The sequence below is a fragment of the Rhea pennata genome, chromosome 21, assembly GCF_028389875.1.
Source record: "Rhea pennata isolate bPtePen1 chromosome 21, bPtePen1.pri, whole genome shotgun sequence".
NCBI lineage: Eukaryota > Metazoa > Chordata > Aves > Rheiformes > Rheidae > Rhea > Rhea pennata.
Genome location: NC_084683.1, coordinates 1,990,540 through 2,010,855, shown reverse-complemented (window position 1 = coordinate 2,010,855; position 20,316 = coordinate 1,990,540). Strand labels below are relative to the sequence as shown.

General features: G+C 43.4%; 1 protein-coding gene across 1 annotated transcript; it reads left to right on the top strand.

Annotated features, from left to right (window-relative positions):
• Positions 1-5,296: 5,296 nt before the first annotated feature.
• LOC134149685 (transcriptional repressor CTCF-like) lies at positions 5,297-15,876 on the top strand. Its single transcript, XM_062592908.1, has 7 exons — positions 5,297-6,071; positions 6,752-6,922; positions 7,815-7,948; positions 10,183-10,303; positions 11,098-11,247; positions 12,890-13,050; positions 15,865-15,876. The coding sequence occupies exons 1-7, from the start codon at positions 5,306-5,308 to the stop codon at positions 15,874-15,876; spliced, it is 1,515 nt and encodes a 504-aa protein (XP_062448892.1). The 5' UTR covers positions 5,297-5,305.
• The last annotated feature ends 4,440 nt before the right edge of the window (positions 15,877-20,316 follow it).

Sequence of the window (20,316 nt, the reverse complement as noted above, 5' to 3'; positions counted from 1 at the left end):
TTCAAAGGCGAAAATTGTCTGGCTTTGTTCTTCTATGGGAATACAGAAAAAAGCATCTTTTAAATCTAGCACTGTGAAACAATTGTTAGTCTCAGGCACTGAGGCTAAAAGAGTATATGGGTTTGGCACGGTTGGATGGATACTAGTACTCCTTGGTAGTAATCTTACTTAAGGGTCCTTTACAACTAGTTATCACTGAATGAGTGGCTCCACTATCTAATAAAAATCTATAGTTTCATTCCCCAGCTTTACTGGAACCTGGGGATCAGCTGAGGAAATTCTAATTTTCTCCCCCCGTCCCCTTCATTCCATATCTGACTCCTCTAACATAATTAGGTCGGTGTTTGCTGGGCTCTGTAGCTTTGTTATCCTTCTTCGATTTGGACATTCATCTTTCCAGTGCCCTTCCTGTCTACAAATTGCACATTGATTTGGACCCAAAGCGGGTCTAGGGAGGCCTCCTCCTGGCCTCCCTCCCCTTCCACCTCTTCCTCCTCTGTCACCTCTTCTGCTTCCCCTGCCCCTGCCTTGGAATTCATTCCTCTGGACAGCTGCCAGGATAGGAGCCTGTAGTTTCATTTGGTTTTGTGTTTCTCTTGTTCTCTTTTCATCTCAATTAGTCTATACCTTATATGCTATTTCTATCAGCTGTGAAATAGGCATTCCCCCAGCTCCATCTACCTTCTGTAGCTTCTTTCTAATATCCTGAGCTGACTGGCCAATGAATAGCGTATTAAACAGTCTTTGATTCGCTTCCTCATTTGGATCCAGGCCTGTCCATTTTCTGGCTGTTTCGCATAATCTTTCATAAAAGGCCGAGGGATTTTCTTCAGGCCCTTGCTTTACTTCATACAATTTTGATACATTCTTTGGTTTCGGAACCCCGTACCGAACCCCGTATAAAATTAGCTGTTGATACTGCCTCAATAGCTCCCTACCCCCGCTCCTATTTGGATCCCACTCTGGATCCTTTCTGGTGGGTAAACAGACCTCAGGAACCCCCCTTTCTGTCCCTTCTCTCACCCTCTTCTTTTGCCTTATCAATTACCAGCCTCCTTTCTTCTCCTGTCAGGAAAGTATTCAACAGCGCCTGCACATCTCCCCAGTTAGGATTATGAGTTATCGTAATAGTCTCCAAAAGTTGATGCAGCTTCTCAGGATTTTCCCTATATGATCCAACAGACTGCTCCCAGTTTAGTAAATCTGAGGTTGTAAAAGGAACACGTACAAATACTGGCAGCCCTTCTGGTCCCACTGCTTGTCTCAAAGGAGCCTGTATAACAGGTTGTTTCTGTCTCCTAGTTCGGCCAGAAACAGGGCTGGACTCTTTACTTTCTAGTGGGGGGGCCGATGCTTCAACTGGCGTGGAATCGTTTCCACAAGAGGGGGGCACTGTCAGTAGTTGTACATCCTCCTGCTTCTCTCCATTCACAGTTTTTCTGTTAGCACAATACCCGCTCTTTTCCTTCTTTCCTACTGCAACCATTACAGATTCCTCTTTACTTGTAAGTTCGCATTCCCTTTGAATTTCTGGTTCCTTATATAGTGACACAAAAGCCTCCACATAGGGTATTTCATCCCACCTCCCCTTCCGGCAACAAAACAGCAGTAACTGTAATATAGTATTACGGTTCAAGGTCCCATTTTTTGGCCATTGCTCATCACATTCCAACTTATACATTGGCCACCATTGATGACAACATCTTTTCATTCTTTTTTTTGTCATCCGATCTCCTCCAAAAATATTCCAGTGTTTCAAAATACAACCCAAAGGGCTACAGGGAGGAATCATGGATTGGCTTGATCCCATGTCAATTACCTAGAAATACCAACCTTATTACCTAGAAATACTTTTTTTCCCGTACCTTTGTGCGCACTCAGCTCTGACCCCTCTGGTCAATTTAAGGCAACCCTTGCCAAGCGTCTACGTGCTACTTAATTCAACATAATATTCCGCAGAAGTAAATTTTATACTCACCAATCCAAAGGTTCACCCCCCTTTCACCCTGGCACAAATATCTCTGGTTGGCGTTGCACCTTTGAGTCTCTTGTCGTCCCGACTTCGGAGGGAGGTCGGAGGACTCCCCGATCAACAGGTCGGTGCGCGCTGGAGCTCGATCTGATCCAGTCCACTGTCGGGAATGGCAAGATGATCCGGGCAAGGCCTTCTGGCAAGTCCCATCTGGGTCGCCAAACTGTTGTCCCAAAATGTGGGTTCTGTTACCCGTTGTGCAAGCAACCAATAGGCACACAGGGTCGAGATATTTCTTTATTTCATTTCTGCGCAGAGATGGGTGCTAGGTGGTAAATCCACAAAGCTAGCACACCTTCTCCCCCTCTCATTCTTGATTTATACACACTTCTCAGGGAGTATTTTATACAAATCTTTCTATTGGTTACGATTTCATTACCTCAGGTAATCGGTCTGCGCTTGCGCTTTCACATTCTTGTTAATTAGCATAGGAAGCGAAGAAGAGGCGGTAACATCATTATCATGTCATTTCCATCTCATTATTCATTTAGGGGTGTGAAATTTAATATGTTAATAAGCCTTAATGAACCCAAGGTCACTTCTGGGTTATTCTGCTGTTTTTGTCTTACCTACCCCTCGCAATCTTCAAAGCGCTGTGGTTTCATCAAGGTTCTTTAGCCGGAGCTGGTTATCCTTTGCAGTACTGTTTTTCTCTCCCCCTTGTCCTTGAGTCTTGTTAACTATTTGCAAGGTTTTTCTCACAGTATTTCTCTAACAGCCTCAGTGCATGACACTGCAATGCTCGGATGCTGCCTGCTGTCCGGAGCCGTGAGGTTGCTGCTGCGTGAGGGCGTAAGAGGCCAGCGTGAGGCTGTTGTGTGATGTTTGGGAGCGTGCGCTGAGTTTGGGCTGTTTGCTTTGCAGGCCAGTGGCAGGCCCGCGTCAGGTGCTAGTGGTTGTGCGGTGAGCTGAGAAGCAGCGGCTGCTGGGCCAGTGGGGTGATGTTGTTGCTGTTTGCATCTCTTGATTGCGTAGTGCCGGAGTGCCTCTGAGGCAAGCGCTGTTGCACAGGCTGCTGGTGGTGGCTGTGCGGTGTCTTGTGCGTGCGTGCGTGACAGGCCAATGCTGTGGCCACTGGTGGTGGTGGTGGTTGGGAAGTGCCTTGTGCCTGCGTGCGTGATAGGCTGCTGCTATGGTCAGGCTTGTGAGATGCCTTGTGGCTGAGCGGCGTGCAGGCTGGTGGCAGGGCCGTGTCTGCTGTTTGTGGCTCTGAGGTGACTTGGGCGTCAGTCGCTTGGAGGCCAGGGGTGTCAGCCCAACTGGGCACGCTTTCACAATTGCTGCAGGCTAAAGACCAAAGCTCCGTTCTGATCGCTGCTGGTTAGTGTAAAGTACTTGCATCATCTCGTGTTCTTCAGCTGTTTGTCCATATGGATTTGCTGTGACTTGAAAAGCTGATGAGTGTTAAGAAAAAGGAGAAGCAGGATCCCTGCAGGGAGTGCACATGAAGCCATATGTCAGTATTTCTGGGTGTCTGGTGCCCCCTGGAGACTGCTGCTGCCCACAAGAAACATAGAGACTATCAAGGCTGCACATTAGTAAGTGACCCTAGTCCAAGGAGACTGAAAAAAGAGAAGAACATCTTTTTCTCAAAGAAGTAGTGCAGGATACTAGAAAAGGCCTTAAGAGTAAAAGCGAGTATTCTCTGAAATAATAAGAATTACGTGTCTTGTATTTCTGAAGTCTAATAAAGACTGAGAGCTACGTTTCATGTTATGTATATATGCCCATGTATTTCAGAAACGAATGCGCAAGGCTATGTTTAGACAGCTGGTAGTGACATGATACGAAATGTACGGAGTTTAAAAGATAGCTTTAAGAGGTCCTATTAGTTGGTCTGAGAGGCCAACAGATAAAATGAGAAAATGTGGATTTCTCCTATCAGACCTGGGATTGGAATTAGAATTTGATCACAAGCTTCATAAGATGATTGGGTGGAGTTAGTTCTGTGTGATTTTCTTTTTTTTGGGGGGGTGGGGATGGGGTTTTTTTGAAAGTGGCAGGTGTTTGGGGGTGTCTTAGAGTGTTCTGAGGGGTTTTGAAACAATCCTGTGTAGAGAATAATGCTGGGTTGTTGGGGCAAGAGAGAAGAGAGGAGAAATTTGTCAAAAAGGAGATAATGCCTTTATACAAAAGTTCTGAGAGTTAAAATTAAGACCTACCTGCTAAAATACTGAGCTTTAGAATTATTACATGCTGTTGATGCCCTGGCTAGATTTAGCCTAGTTTTCATGAGAAATCACTAGAGTTGTGTAGCTCTGAGTCCAGAACATTTAGATTGAAATAAAATTTTAACTGAGCCTTGTCTGCATCCTGGGGCTCCTTCGACCCACAGAGGGCACTGTGCTCAAGTTCATCCTGTGTTCTGCCTTCTGAGGCAAGGCAGTGCCCATAAATGGAAACAGGAATGAAGCTCAGGATACTCCCAAGAAATTTACTTATCCTTGTTTTTTTTTCTTTCTTTTTTCTTCTTTTTCTTCATTTTTTTTCTTTTTCTCTCTTTTTTTTTTTTTTTTTTTTTTTTAAGAGAAGATGCCAATCAAGTGTTGTTCAGAGAAGTCTAAACATAGAGGAAATAGTTGTTTGGAGCTGGAGTTTTACATGAAATATGAACTTAATTTAGAGTAACTTTGAAGACTTAAATTCTTGCTTTGCATTCTCAAAGCTTTTTCTTAGGGGGGGAAAGATCACTATTCTCAGACTAAGGGTTTTTTTGTTTGAGTGCAGTTGTTGGGGGAGGTTGTTTTTTTTTGGGGGGGGGGTCCAGATTTATATTGTGCTTTACGGAGTCAGCTTTTTTACAGGTAAGATTTCTAATGACATAAAAATAATGTGATTATAGCACAGGACTGCTTCTGATATTCAGCTTACTTATTTTACATAGATTGGTAATAAGGAGTAATCGTGCTGTATCACTTGCCTTAGCGATTTGCAGTCCTTGAGAAACATACATATCCCTTAATCTCTCTTCCTTGCTTTCCTTCCTTTCCATGAAACTGGTACAGCGGCTGTTTCACTCCAGGCAGGATTCTGTGATCACCTTGATTTACAGCGACAATACGCTAGCAGAGACTAATGCTTACAGTTTTGGATTTGTTTTCTTAAAACTGGCTGCAGAATGCTGTTGCTGTTGAGCTGATGGTTTTCGGTTAGGCCACTTGTCCCTCTGTGGGGTGTGTGCCATTATTATGGCACATTATTACATTAGATGATGTGCAATATTCTCTCTTCTGCTTTTTTTTTTGTTTATTTGTTTAACAGCAAGAAGGTGAAATGGAAGGTGAGGCAGTTGAAGCTGTTGTGGAAGATTCAGAAACTTTTATTAAGGGAAAAGAGAGAAAAACCTATGAAAGACGCCGTGAAGCTGGGCAGGAGGACGATGCTTGTCATACACCACCAAACCAAGCAGATGGGGGTGAAGTAATTCAGGATGTCAACAGTGGTGTGCAGATGGTTATGATGGAACAGTTGGATCCAACACTTCTTCAAATGAAGACTGAAGTAATGGAAGGTGCAGTGCCTCAGGAAACGGAGGCTACAGTGGATGACACACAGATCAGAACACCTCAGGTTGTTAATATGGAAGAGCAGCCTATAAATCTTAGTGAGCTTGAAGTACTGGTACTTGAAGCACTTGCCACCACTTCTGTGGAAGAACTTCAGGGAGCATATGAAGATGAGGTTTCCGAAGGAGGCCTGCAAGAGGGAGAGCCCATGATCTGTCACACTCTCCCTTTACCAGAAGTCTTCCAGGTAGTGAAAGCGGGTGCAAATGGTGAGGTGGAGACGCTGGAACAAGGTGAACTTCAGCCCCAAGAAGATCCTAATTGGCAAAAAGATCCAGACTATCGGCCACCAGCCAAAAAAACAAAGAAAAACAAAAAGAGTAAGCTGCGCTACACTGAGGAAGGCAAAGATGTGGATGTCTCTGTGTATGACGTTGAAGAGGAGCAACAGGAGGGTTTGTTGTCTGAGGTCAATGCAGAAAAAGTAGTGGGTAACATGAAGCCACCTAAACCAACAAAAATCAAAAAGAAAGGTGGGTTTGTAAGCGGATTTCTAAACTGCACTGGTTGTGACTGCACCTTGCAATACAGTTGAAGTGATTGAGTAGATGCAAATGGGAGTAAAGCAGGCACGCTCAGTGTCACTTACCGTTTTGTATAAGAGCTCTCAGCTCTGTTTTCTGGGCAAACCTGCTCTCTCCTGACTATAGGCTTGCGAAGGAGCTCATTTGCCTTGTGTGATGCTGTGGTATTAGTATTCCCATATCACTACAGTTGAAAAGGCTCTGCTTTTTGCTGTAATGCGTATTCAGGAGATTATTGTGCACAATAAAGTTTTACGTCAGGAACCAGTGGTATAATTAGTTTTTGGGGGGCGGAGTTCCTAGCTAAGTATTGGGTAGAGTGAATAGCACAAAATCCAGCAATGTGTATGTTTCCTTTCCAGAAACTTAAAACTGTAAATTAAGAAACCCTTTCTAGAGTGGAGTGGAGCAAGAACATTAATTGCTGGCATACTAATGAAAATTCCAGACAAGCTAATCACTGCCTGTATTCCTAACAGGAAATGCAGTTGTATTTAATGATTTAAAAAGGAATGGGTTTCTTGTAGTAGTTTAACCTCCAGGAATTTTTCTTTTTCCCTGCTGACCTCTAATGTAATACAGTGGACCATGGTACTGCCAAAAATAAAAGTGACTTCCTTCATGGCTAGGTGTAAAGAAGACATTCCAGTGCGAGCTGTGCAGTTACACTTGTCCACGTCGTTCTAACTTGGACCGCCATATGAAAAGCCACACTGATGAACGACCACATGAGTGCCATCTCTGTGGCAGGGCTTTTCGGACAGTCACGTTACTGAGGAAGCACCTCAACACTCACACAGGTACTCAGACCTTTGTGTACATTTTTCTAATAGAATCTACTCTGTCTTTATTCTATAGGCAGGTTGAGTCTATCTGAATCTGTCAGGTTTCCTCTATGGGACAAGCTGGAAAGGAAGAAACTATGCAATGCTGCTCTCTTTCTTTATTATTTTTTTTCTTCCCCTGTGAGAGCAATTTTTCACCTGACCATGTTAGGTGCAAAGCTCATTCGTACATAGATACAAAAACTAACTCTGGGATTGATCTGAAGTTACTTAAAGCTGTAGAAAACATTCTGTTTGTCTTGGGTGTTATTAGGGCCCTCAGTTTGCTGCATTCTGAGGTTTGTGCTGCCATTGCTTCCTATGGAAAAATAAGGTGAGGCTGGAGCTAAACAGAAGGCAGATGGAGGAGAAAAACAAAACAGGGAATAGGTTATAAACTGGACCAGTAAAACATGTAGGAATGAAAGCATGTTTCCGTTGTTCCTCACTTAAGTTTCTGTTATAAAACTTAATATAGGAGTAATTTCGTAACTGTCATCAAATTTAAACAATGTTCTTTTGACCCTTCTGCCAAAAAAGTGTAATTCATGTTCTTAGCTTTCTTTTCATACCTCTGCATTATCTAACTGAATGGTTTGAAATTTGCAAATAGCCAAGTGATAAGAAAATAAGGGAGTTTGTTTCCCTCATTGAAGGGATGTACTCTCTCTAGCAGTATCTTCCGTCCATTGGCTGCTTATACAAAGGCTATGACGCCTGCATGCCATTTGCTGCTGTAATCTAATCTTTCAGAACAAAAGGAACATTGCTGATTCATGGTGGGGGGGTGGAGAGGGAGAAGCTGTGTCATATTTTTTGCCACTAAATCTGAATGTCCCCATCTTCCTGCTTTCCTGCAAATGATTAGGTACTCGCCCTCACAAGTGCCCGGATTGCGACATGGCCTTTGTGACCAATGGAGAGTTGGTTCGGCATCGCCGCTACAAACACACCCACGAGAAACCGTTCAAATGTTCAATGTGTGATTATGCTAGTGTGGAGGTATGTTAATTGTCACAGTGCCAAGTACATGCTTGTATGCTTCAAGACTTACTCATCATCTGTTACAAACTTTCCTCCTTGACCATTTTTGAAAAGCCTCTGAGTAAATGGGTTATGAATTACAGAATCAGTAAGGTTGGAAGGGACCTCTGGAGATCATCTAGTCCAACCCCCCTGCTCAAGCAGGGTCACCTAGAGCATGTTAGACAGGATTGCATCCGGGAGGGCTTTGAATATCTCCAGAGAAGGAGACTCCACAACGTCTCTTGGTAACCTCTTCCACTGCTCTGTCACTCTCACAGTGAAGAAATTCCTCCTCACGTTCAGGCGGAACTTCCTGCGGTTCAGTTTTTGCCCCATTGCCTCTTGTGCTGTTGTGTGGGACAACTGAGAAGAGTTTGTCCCCATCCTCTTGATGCCTTCCCTTCAGGTACTTATACACACTGATAAGATCCCCCCTCAAGCTTCTCTTCTCCAGGCTAAACAGGCCCAGTTCTCACAGCCGTTCCTCAGAGAGCAGATGCTGCAGCCCTCTGATCATCCTCGTAGCCCTACGCTGGTCTCTCTCCAGTAGCTCCGTGTCTCTCTTGTACTGGGGAGCCCAGAACTGGACACAGTACTCAAGATGAGTCCTCACCAGGGCTGAGTGGAGGGGCAGGTTCACCTCCCTTGACCTGCTGGCAACACTCCTCCTAAGGCACCCCAGGAGACCATTGGCCTTCCTGGCCACCAGGGCACATTGGTGGCTCATGGTCAGCTTGACCACTAGCACTGTGAGGTCGTCTGCACAGCTGCTTTCTGAATGAATTAGGTCTGGTTTTTTGGACGCAAGTGATAGGGTTTCCGCAGTTGATGGGAAACCTATTTGAGGATATTTGTGCACCGAAACCCTAGGTCATTTCCATTTCCTCTTTGGAGACTGTAGTTTTCATTGTTTTTAAAAAGAGCAGTCCTTTAAGATGAGTAAAGGAGTTGAAGGAGGCAGGTATCTGCTGAGTAGAATGCACTTTAAGACTAGAGATGCTCTCCAATTTTAAAATGTGCACTTTGCATCTTACATATCTGCTGATAAAGTGACTGTTGCCAAAATGAATGGCGCTTTCCCAAATTAGTGAAAAACAGCTTTGCTAATTCTAAGAGGTTATCTAATTTGCTTGAGGAAATAAAGCTTACTTGAATGTTCTACCCTGTGCCCTAAGCAGCACTGCTGCTTGTGCTGCAGGACAGCTTTTAAAATGTAATAAAAACTACATTGCAAGATGGGGATAGGAAATCTGAGCAAGGTCACGAACAAAATTTTTAAAAAGTGATCTGTGCAGTGGAGGAAGGTTACAGTGGAGATGTTGAATTGGGTTCTTAATCTTCTTTATTTATTTATTGAGTTTTCTGGGTGTGTGTTTCAGTTTGTGTGTTTATGTTTTGGGTTTTTTTTTGGGGGGGGGGAATGCTGGGGTTTTTGTGGGTCTTTTAAGTTTTATCTATTTATTTAATAAAAAACCAAACAAAACTTTGAGCTGTGACTGCGGTGTTGTAATTCCAGGCCCTGAGGTTTGAAGTGCTGAATGCATTGTGTTGCAGTGCATGAATTAGGAAAGAATAAGCAAGTTGGTCCTATGTGAGCTGGTTGCAGGGTTTTATAGACAGCATTTGGTGCAGCTTGCTCTTACTGAAGCAGAAAATGCTTTCCGTTCATGTCTGCTAATTCTTAAGCTATGTTCACGCCTCCTAGATAACGGCAGGAGCGTAACGGGATTAAGTCACCTTGATTGCAGAGCTAGGGCTTTTTTATTGAGTTACTGATTTATCTTCTTCCTGAAAGTAACTGGAGGGTATCCCGGGAGGCACCCTGTGGAAGAACATCTGCAGTGTTCCTGGGTGCATGCTTTCCTGGAACGCTTTTTCTCTGTGTCTGTCCAGGATGCTTTCAAATTTTAGCTTATCCTCTGACGTTGAGATGGTTGATGCCAGTAAGGTGAGCGCAGGAGAATGTAGGAGCTTTGAATGTAGGAGCAAGACTGGGAATAAAGCTGAGAGGTGGAACAGAGTGGGAAAGGGAGTATGAGTGGTTACATGGCAGTGCAAGACTGGCACTGAAACTGGTTGGTTGGTTGGTTGTATCATTTTTAACCTTGCTACTGAAACAAAACGTTACTACAACAAAATTTTTGACTGATTTCTTTTACTTTGGAAACCTATTCATGCTTACTAACTCCAGTCTTGCTCTTGGCTTTCAGGTTAGCAAATTGAAATGCCACATTCGCTCTCACACTGGAGAGCGTCCGTTCCAGTGCAGCTTGTGCAGCTATGCCAGCAGGGATACTTACACGCTGAAGGGGCACATGAGGACCCACTCTGGTACTGATGTCCTGCTTTTAGCACGCTGTCTGTGTGCTGGTGTGTGAGTGCTGGGACAGTGCATAATGGTGCTCATGCTCGGAGTCAGCAAAATGAAGTATTCAAGTTTAATGTAAAATTATCATGAAGTCTGTAGCTGAAGAGAATGCACTGTTTATCAACATTAATAAATTCATAAACTGACACTAGTAATTGCACTGAGAAATGTGCTGGAGGATTCTGATTTTTTGCCTTCACTGTGAGGTGACAGAATACAGGCCCTTTTTCAGTATGAAGATGAACAATATCTTCTTTATTGATGTTTTACTTCCCACTGAAGGTTATAGCCATTTTTAGTTTCATTCTTGAGTGTAATTGCAACAGCGTCTGGATGCAGTTTGTGAAGATCCTTAGTCTTTTCTGTGATAGAAATAGGACTTTTTTTCTATCATGGAACACTGCTGGAGTGCTAAACTGATGAGGCTGCTAAAATTTAATGACAGAACTGTGCTTGTACGTATGAGCATTCAAAAGAAAATCTCAAATTTGATGTTCACAGTGTTCCAGCATCTTGCATGTAGGTCTTGAATGTGTTTCTCATTGTAAGGACTAATAATTAACTCATTTGCTCAAGAGTGAATTTGTTTTGTCTTTGTGTTGTAGAAAGATATTTACGGGAACTAAAACTTCTAGAGAAAGAAACATCATTGAGCTGTTTGCTGGTTTCTGGGGAGTTATTTTATTTTAGGGCTTTTTGATTAGGTTTCTTGTTAATAAAAGTGCTTGTGCTACCTTTTTTCCTTCCGTTACTGTAGGAGAGAAGCCATATGAGTGTTACATCTGCCATGCTCGCTTCGCTCGGAGTGGTACCATGAAGAAGCACATTTTACAGAAACATACGGAGAATGTGGCCAAATTTCACTGTCCTCACTGTGATACTGTTATAGCAAGAAAGAGGGACTTGGGTATGTATCTTGGCAACGTGGCCATTAGCGAAGTTACTGCAGAAGGCTACACAAAACATGCCTTCCCAAAATTCGAGTTCATGTAACCCATCAGCTGTCTTCCCCCCGCTTTAACCTAGCAAATCCAGTAACTGCACAAAATGAAGCACAGGCTTAGAAGTGTGGCTGGTAATACATACTTTTAGCCTTTCAGCTTACAGTAACTGCTGCATGCTATGGGAACAGCACTTTCAATTGCTTTTCACTATTTAAAAATGCAGCATGTTTTTCAAGCATCCAAGGCAAGTTATTTTCATGTCCATAGGTGCGAGGCATTTATTGAACTTAGACTAATATTTTAACTGTACGACTTAAGGTCCGAGAAATCGGAAGGTCATTTGGCGTGACCTCCTATGTATTGGAGGCCATTAATTATCACCCAGATATGTCTTCATCAAGCTGAAAGGCTTGAATTGGCCTAAACGATTTCATTTTTCAGAAAGTGGAGCTGTGTGCCACAGACAGAATAGGAGAGACTGAGTTGTCACAAAAGCTCTGAGTCTTTGCAGTAGGAGAGTGTTGACCTGGTGAGCAGTTCCCCATGATTCTAGCAGGCAAGCTCTCTTTTATGATATACAAGAAGGTGAAAAATAGTACTACTCCCAGAGCAATTGAAGATAATCTTTCTCAGTGAAGAAAAGGCTGAGATTTGGCATAATTCTGTCTATAAGCAAAATATCAACCAAATAACGGGAAGGTAGGTTCTCCTTCATAACAAACAGATGTAAAGTGCTACAATGAAGGACACGTTGAGACGATGACACCAAGTGTCTACGAAGCAAACAAGTACTGATCTATAACAGGAAAAACCAGAATAGCTGTGAAGATTTTTTTTCATAATGATTGTTCAAGCTACAGCAGGCTACCTTGTGCAGGTGCAATATGCTCATATTTGGAGGATTTTAAAGTGATTAAAACCTCTGATAGGGGTTAGCTGTAGGTACCCCTGTTACCCTCTAGTCCTGTCACTTTGACTTCTAATCCTGCAAAAAATCCTGTTTCCCAATGTATTACCTGGCTTCTGACTGTATTCAGGCAATTCAGAGTGGTCTTAAGTGTCTTGAGGACAGTGCTTTGTTTTACCTTGACTTTACTTCATCTGTTGCATGAACTTCAGTAGCAAAAATTTATGTTGCTCTGTCTTCCGAGAGAATCCTTACAGATTGTCCGAAGCAGTCCTGGGCATCAGTGATCTGGCTGCTATGTTTTTGAGGTGGATTTTTGAAACAGTCTAGACACTAACAGTCTAAGAATCCTGCTGTATTTTGCAGATAGTGAATTTTGAATGTAAGTTATGTGGTATATCAGCAAACACTTTATCAAATGCAAGTGTATCAGCACAGATTGCTGATATTAACCAAATCTAGAATCCTTTAAAAAACCTTACTAAGCTTTTGACTGGACAGTTCTGTCAAGAAATTGTGCTGATTGCTGTTAATTATAAGCCTATTAATTTTTTGATAGAATCTCAGATTAACAGTTTACTTTTCTCACCTGAACTCAAGAGTATACAGAGGGAAAGACACTGAGAGATTGTATACCAGGCTCTTTCACCCTTGGATAGCCGTGATGTGATTAAAGGCTCTGGTTCTTGCATTCCTAGGTGTCCATTTGCGAAAGCAGCATTCCTACACTGAGCAGGGCAAGAAATGTCGATACTGTGATGCTGTGTTTCATGAGCGATATGCCCTCAAACAGCATCAAAAGTCTCACAAGAATGAGAAGTGCTTCAAGTGTGACCAGTGTGATTATGCATGCAGGCAGGTAAGCTGGTGGGACTGACACCCCATTAAGAGCATTAGAACAGGAGCTAAACACGTAAGCTAAGAAATCTTATCTGTTAAGTTTGACCAACTTTCAAAATCAGTGTTAGCTCTCTGATTTTTATTTATTTATTTTAAGGGCATGGGAGAGCTCAGTGGCTTTTGCTTTCTGCTGAAGTGCTCCCCTGTGGAGAGTGTCTTTTAAGGGAGTTAAGTCACAACCTTGGCATATCTGTTGACAAAGAGCTAGAGTTGCTTGGAGGATGGAAGTAGGTAGGAAGTATTTTATACAAATCTTTCTATTGGTTACAGTTTCATTACCTCAGGTAATCGGTCTGCTCTTGCGCTTTCACATTCTTGTTAATTAGCATAGGAAGCGAAGAAGAGGCGGTAACATCATTATCATGTCATTTACATCTCATTATTCATTTAGGGGTGTGAAATTTAATATGTTAATAAGCCTTAATGAACCTAAGGTCACTTCTGGGTTATTCTGCTGTTTTTGTCTTACCTACCCCTCGCAATCTTCAAAGCGCTGTGGTTTCATCAAGGTTCTTTAGCCGGAGCTGGTTATCCTTTGCAGTACTGTTTTTCTCTCCCCCTTGTCCTTGAGTCTTGTTAACTATTTGCAAGGTTTTTCTCACAGTATTTCTCTAACAATTCCCCCCTTTGAGACTTGTTAATATCACTTATCTAGCAAGTCTCATTTAAACAACTTCAATTATTTTTACATGGATGTTAAGTTAATTCTAAGTATTTCCCATGGCATTAGTAATCCGGGAGATTTGGGGAATAGAGAAGCAAGCAGTAATCTGAGTCACTTTTTCTGAAGGCCTGTATAAGCTACAAAATCAGGTTAGTTGTACCAATGAGCATGCATAACAAAATTAACAATATCCTCGTTTTCCATCTTAACTCTATAGCAAGCAAATTAAATTAAACAAATCAATATTCTTATAAATCAGCTCTATCTATTATTAACAATGCTATCAGAATGCAAAATAACACCTAATAACACTAAGAGCACTCTATTTCCATGTAAAAGAGTTCAATTTTCCAAGTGCAATTCATCACTTTTGTAACTTCTGTATTCTTATCTTGAGAGCTATCTTGTGGGTGTGGCAGTCCACGAGTCATTCAAAGGTGCCTTCTGTATTCGGGAATAGTGGGTCTAGGAACTTATTCCCTCCACCTTTACTGCAGTATGAGTTGTCAGAAGCAGCAGGTAAGGTCCTTTCCACTTTTCTCTTAGTGGTTCTTCTTTCCATGACCGAATATAAACCAGATCCCCAGGCTTGAAGTCATGCACAGGGGAATCCAATGGAAGGGGGGTACGTTGATTAAGGTACCTATGTAAAGATGTTAGTACCCGAGACAAAGACAATAAATACTCTCTCAACATTTCTTCCCCTCTTACATGCATTTGATCACTTCGTTCCCCTATTTCATTAATTGGGTAAGGTTTCCCGTAAAGTATTTCAAAAGGGCTTATTCCCTCTTTTATTCTTGGGGTTATTCTTAGTCTCATCAATGCCATTCGATATACATATATACATCTATATACGTCTACCCATTTAAGATGGTTTTCCTGACACAGTTTTGAAATATGTCTTTTAAGTGTTTGGTTCATTCTTTCTACCTTACCGCTAGACTGGGGTCTCCATGGAGTGTGTAATTCCCGTTTCATCTGTAAAAATTTGGATGTTCCTTGAACCACCTCTGAAATAAAAGGAGGTCTATTATCTGAGGATATACCTTCAGGAATCCCAAATCGAGGAATTATCTCTTTTAGTAAAATTTTAATTACTTCTTTTGCACAATTGGTGGAGCATGGGAAGGCTTCTGGCCAACCAGAAAACGTATCTACCAGAACAAGTAAATCTTGAAACCGACCACATTTAGGCAATTCAGAGAAATCTATCTACCAGTGTTGCCCTGGGGTTAATCCTCTTCTTAGTTCTCCCATAGGTGGTTTCTTCTGAATTTTGGGGTTATTTGCACAACAGGTGGGGCATCTTTTTACAATAAGGTCAGCATTTGATAGCATCTTTGATCCCACAGCATATCTTTTTACGCTGCTTATCGTAGCATCTGCTCCCATGTGAGTTTCTTCATGCAGTCTCTTGAGGAGCACTTCCATCATTTTGGCTGTAGTTAAAACTTGTCCATTTGGGGTGACCCACCACCCTTCAGCATTTTTTGCACATTTTAGACTTTCTGCCAATTGATTTTCTTTGTCTGAATATTCAGGAGGTCTCATTTGTATTTTTCTACTGGGTAATAAAGTCCCAATCACCTGTCCTGCTAGTGCTGCCTTTTTGGCTGCCGCATCTGCTTTCCTGTTTCCTTGTGCCACTTCACTATTTCCCGTCTGGTGGGCTTTGCAGTGCATTATAGCTACTTCTTTGGGTTCCATTATTGCTTGTAACAATCTTAATATCTCTTGTCCATACTTTATGCTCTCGTTCTTTCCAAATCGCTCCATGAGCGTGAACTACTCCAAAAGCATACTTTGAGTCAGTATATATATTTACTCTTTGGCCCTTTCCGATTTCAAGGGCTTGGATAAGGGCAATGATTTCAGCCTTTTGTGCTGAGGTGTTTTGTGGCAATGGTTTAGCTTCTACTTCTTTCCATTGAGTCACCACTGCATATCCAGCCTTTCTCTCTCCATTCTGTACAAAGCTGCTACCATCTGTATGTAGTTCCACGTCTGGGTTCTGCAAAGGTTCATCCTTTAAATCAGGCTGGCTAGAGTATACACGCTCTATAGTGGCCAAACAGTCATGCTGGAACTCTTTTTGCTCTTCACCAGGTAGCAGAGTAGCAGGGTTGAAGGTCGGTACCACCTTTAAGGTAATATCTCCTTGTTCCAATAAGACAGCATGGTATTTTACCAGTCTGCTCGGGGAAATCCAATGATGCCCCTTTTCATTTAAAATTGCTGATACTGCATGTGGTACAAAAACAGTTAAGGGCTGTCCCAGAGTCAATTTGTGGGCCTCTTGTATTAATAAGACGGTGGCTGCTATAGCCCGGAGGCAGGCCGGCCATCCTTCACTTACTTCGTCTAATTGTTTAGAAAAATATGCCACTGGTCTTTTCCAGCTCCCAAGCATTTGAGTCATTATTCCTGAGGCCACCTGCTGTCGCTCATGTACATACAATTGAAAGGGTTTAGCCATATCTGGGAGTCCCAGTGCTGGAGCTTCCATCAATTTTATTTCATCGAAACTAGCATGGCATTCTGGGGTCCCCTCTAACCATTCTCCTGGACCCTTTAGGGCTGCATATAAAGGTTTGGTTATCAGCCCAAAATTAGGGATCCATATACGGCAAAATCCTGCCATTCCCAAGAATCCCCTCAGCTGTCTTTTTGTGGGGGGTACTGCAATTCGGCATATAGCCTCTTTGCTTTCCGCTCCTAGTGCACGTTGTCCTTTTGATATTTTAAAACCAAGATATTGGTCTTCCTTCTTCGCAATCTGAGCCTTTTTCTTTGAAACACGATACCCGGCAAGTCCCCAAAAATGTAACAGACTCACTCTCACCTCTAAACATATTTGCTCTGAATCCGCTCCAATCAAAATGTCATCCACATACTGTAAAAGAGTGACATCTTTGTTACCTTCCTGCCATTGGGCTAGTTCTTTGGCAAGATCTCACCAAACAGAGTAGGACTGTTCTTGAATCCTTGAGGAAGAACCGTCCAGCATAACTGCTCCTTCCTCCTCGTAGTGGGACTTTCCCATTCAAAGGCGAAAATTGTCTGGCTTTGTTCTTCTATGGGAATACAGAAAAAAGCATCTTTTAAATCTAGCACTGTGAAACAATTGTTAGTCTCAGGCACTGAGGCTAAAAGAGTATATGGGTTTGGCACGGTTGGATGGATACTAGTACTCCTTGGTAGTAATCTTACTTAAGGGTCCTTTACAACTAGTTATCACTGAATGAGTGGCTCCACTATCTAATAAAAATCTATAGTTTCATTCCCCAGCTTTACTGGAACCTGGGGATCAGCTGAGGAAATTCTAATTTTCTCCCCCCGTCCCCTTCATTCCATATCTGACTCCTCTAACATAATTAGGTCGGTGTTTGCTGGGCTCTGTAGCTTTGTTATCCTTCTTCGATTTGGACATTCATCTTTCCAGTGCCCTTCCTGTCTACAAATTGCACATTGATTTGGACCCAAAGCGGGTCTAGGGAGGCCTCCTCCTGGCCTCCCTCCCCTTCCACCTCTTCCTCCTCTGTCACCTCTTCTGCTTCCCCTGCCCCTGCCTTGGAATTCATTCCTCTGGACAGCTGCCAGGATAGGAGCCTGTAGTTTCATTTGGTTTTGTGTTTCTCTTGTTCTCTTTTCATCTCAATTAGTCTATACCTTATATGCTATTTCTATCAGCTGTGAAATAGGCATTCCCCCAGCTCCATCTACCTTCTGTAGCTTCTTTCTAATATCCTGAGCTGACTGGCCAATGAATAGCGTATTAAACAGTCTTTGATTCGCTTCCTCATTTGGATCCAGGCCTGTCCATTTTCTGGCTGTTTCGCATAATCTTTCATAAAAGGCCGAGGGATTTTCTTCAGGCCCTTGCTTTACTTCATACAATTTTGATACATTCTTTGGTTTCGGAACCCCGTACCGAACCCCGTATAAAATTAGCTGTTGATACTGCCTCAATAGCTCCCTACCCCCGCTCCTATTTGGATCCCACTCTGGATCCTTTCTGGTGGGTAAACAGACCTCAGGATCCCCCTTTCTGTCCCTTCTCTCACCCTCTTCTTTTGCCTTATCAATTACCAGCCTCCTTTCTTCTCCTGTCAGGAAAGTATTCAACAGCGCCTGCACATCTCCCCAGTTAGGATTATGAGTTATCGTAATAGTCTCCAAAAGTTGATGCAGCTTCTCAGGATTTTCCCTATATGATCCAACAGACTGCTCCCAGTTTAGTAAATCTGAGGTTGTAAAAGGAACACGTACAAATACTGGCAGCCCTTCTGGTCCCACTGCTTGTCTCAAAGGAGCCTGTATAACAGGTTGTTTCTGTCTCCTAGTTCGGCCAGAAACAGGGCTGGACTCTTTACTTTCTAGTGGGGGGGCCGATGCTTCAACTGGCGTGGAATCGTTTCCACAAGAGGGGGGCACTGTCAGTAGTTGTACATCCTCCTGCTTCTCTCCATTCACAGTTTTTCTGTTAGCACAATACCCGCTCTTTTCCTTCTTTCCTACTGCAACCATTACAGATTCCTCTTTACTTGTAAGTTCGCATTCCCTTTGAATTTCTGGTTCCTTATATAGTGACACAAAAGCCTCCACATAGGGTATTTCATCCCACCTCCCCTTCCGGCAACAAAACAGCAGTAACTGTAATATAGTATTACGGTTCAAGGTCCCATTTTTTGGCCATTGCTCATCACATTCCAACTTATACATTGGCCACCATTGATGACAACATCTTTTCATTCTTTTTTTTGTCATCCGATCTCCTCCAAAAATATTCCAGTGTTTCAAAATACAACCCAAAGGGCTACAGGGAGGAATCATGGATTGGCTTGATCCCATGTCAATTACCTAGAAATACCAACCTTATTACCTAGAAATACTTTTTTTCCCGTACCTTTGTGCGCACTCAGCTCTGACCCCTCTGGTCAATTTAAGGCAACCCTTGCCAAGCGTCTACGTGCTACTTAATTCAACATAATATTCCGCAGAAGTAAATTTTATACTCACCAATCCAAAGGTTCACCCCCCTTTCACCCTGGCACAAATATCTCTGGTTGGCGTTGCACCTTTGAGTCTCTTGTCGTCCCGACTTCGGAGGGAGGTCGGAGGACTCCCCGATCAACAGGTCGGTGCGCGCTGGAGCTCGATCTGATCCAGTCCACTGTCGGGAATGGCAAGATGATCCGGGCAAGGCCTTCTGGCAAGTCCCATCTGGGTCGCCAAACTGTTGTCCCAAAATGTGGGTTCTGTTACCCGTTGTGCAAGCAACCAATAGGCACACAGGGTCGAGATATTTCTTTATTTCATTTCTGCGCAGAGATGGGTGCTAGGTGGTAAATCCACAAAGCTAGCACACCTTCTCCCCCTCTCATTCTTGATTTATACACACTTCTCAGGGAGTATTTTATACAAATCTTTCTATTGGTTACGATTTCATTACCTCAGGTAATCGGTCTGCGCTTGCGCTTTCACATTCTTGTTAATTAGCATAGGAAGCGAAGAAGAGGCGGTAACATCATTATCATGTCATTTCCATCTCATTATTCATTTAGGGGTGTGAAATTTAATATGTTAATAAGCCTTAATGAACCCAAGGTCACTTCTGGGTTATTCTGCTGTTTTTGTCTTACCTACCCCTCGCAATCTTCAAAGCGCTGTGGTTTCATCAAGGTTCTTTAGCCGGAGCTGGTTATCCTTTGCAGTACTGTTTTTCTCTCCCCCTTGTCCTTGAGTCTTGTTAACTATTTGCAAGGTTTTTCTCACAGTATTTCTCTAACAGCCTCAGTGCATGACACTGCAATGCTCGGATGCTGCCTGCTGTCCGGAGCCGTGAGGTTGCTGCTGCGTGAGGGCGTAAGAGGCCAGCGTGAGGCTGTTGTGTGATGTTTGGGAGCGTGCGCTGAGTTTGGGCTGTTTGCTTTGCAGGCCAGTGGCAGGCCCGCGTCAGGTGCTAGTGGTTGTGCGGTGAGCTGAGAAGCAGCGGCTGCTGGGCCAGTGGGGTGATGTTGTTGCTGTTTGCATCTCTTGATTGCGTAGTGCCGGAGTGCCTCTGAGGCGAGCGCTGTTGCACAGGCTGCTGGTGGTGGCTGTGCGGTGTCTTGTGCGTGCGTGCGTGACAGGCCAATGCTGTGGCCACTGGTGGTGGTGGTGGTTGGGAAGTGCCTTGTGCCTGCGTGCGTGATAGGCTGCTGCTATGGTCAGGCTTGTGAGATGCCTTGTGGCTGAGCGGCGTGCAGGCTGGTGGCAGGGCCGTGTCTGCTGTTTGTGGCTCTGAGGTGACTTGGGCGTCAGTCGCTTGGAGGCCAGGGGTGTCAGCCCAACTGGGCACGCTTTCACAATTGCTGCAGGCTAAAGACCAAAGCTCCGTTCTGATCGCTGCTGGTTAGTGTAAAGTACTTGCATCATCTCGTGTTCTTCAGCTGTTTGTCCATATGGATTTGCTGTGACTTGAAAAGCTGATGAGTGTTAAGAAAAAGGAGAAGCAGGATCCCTGCAGGGAGTGCACATGAAGCCATATGTCAGTATTTCTGGGTGTCTGGTGCCCCC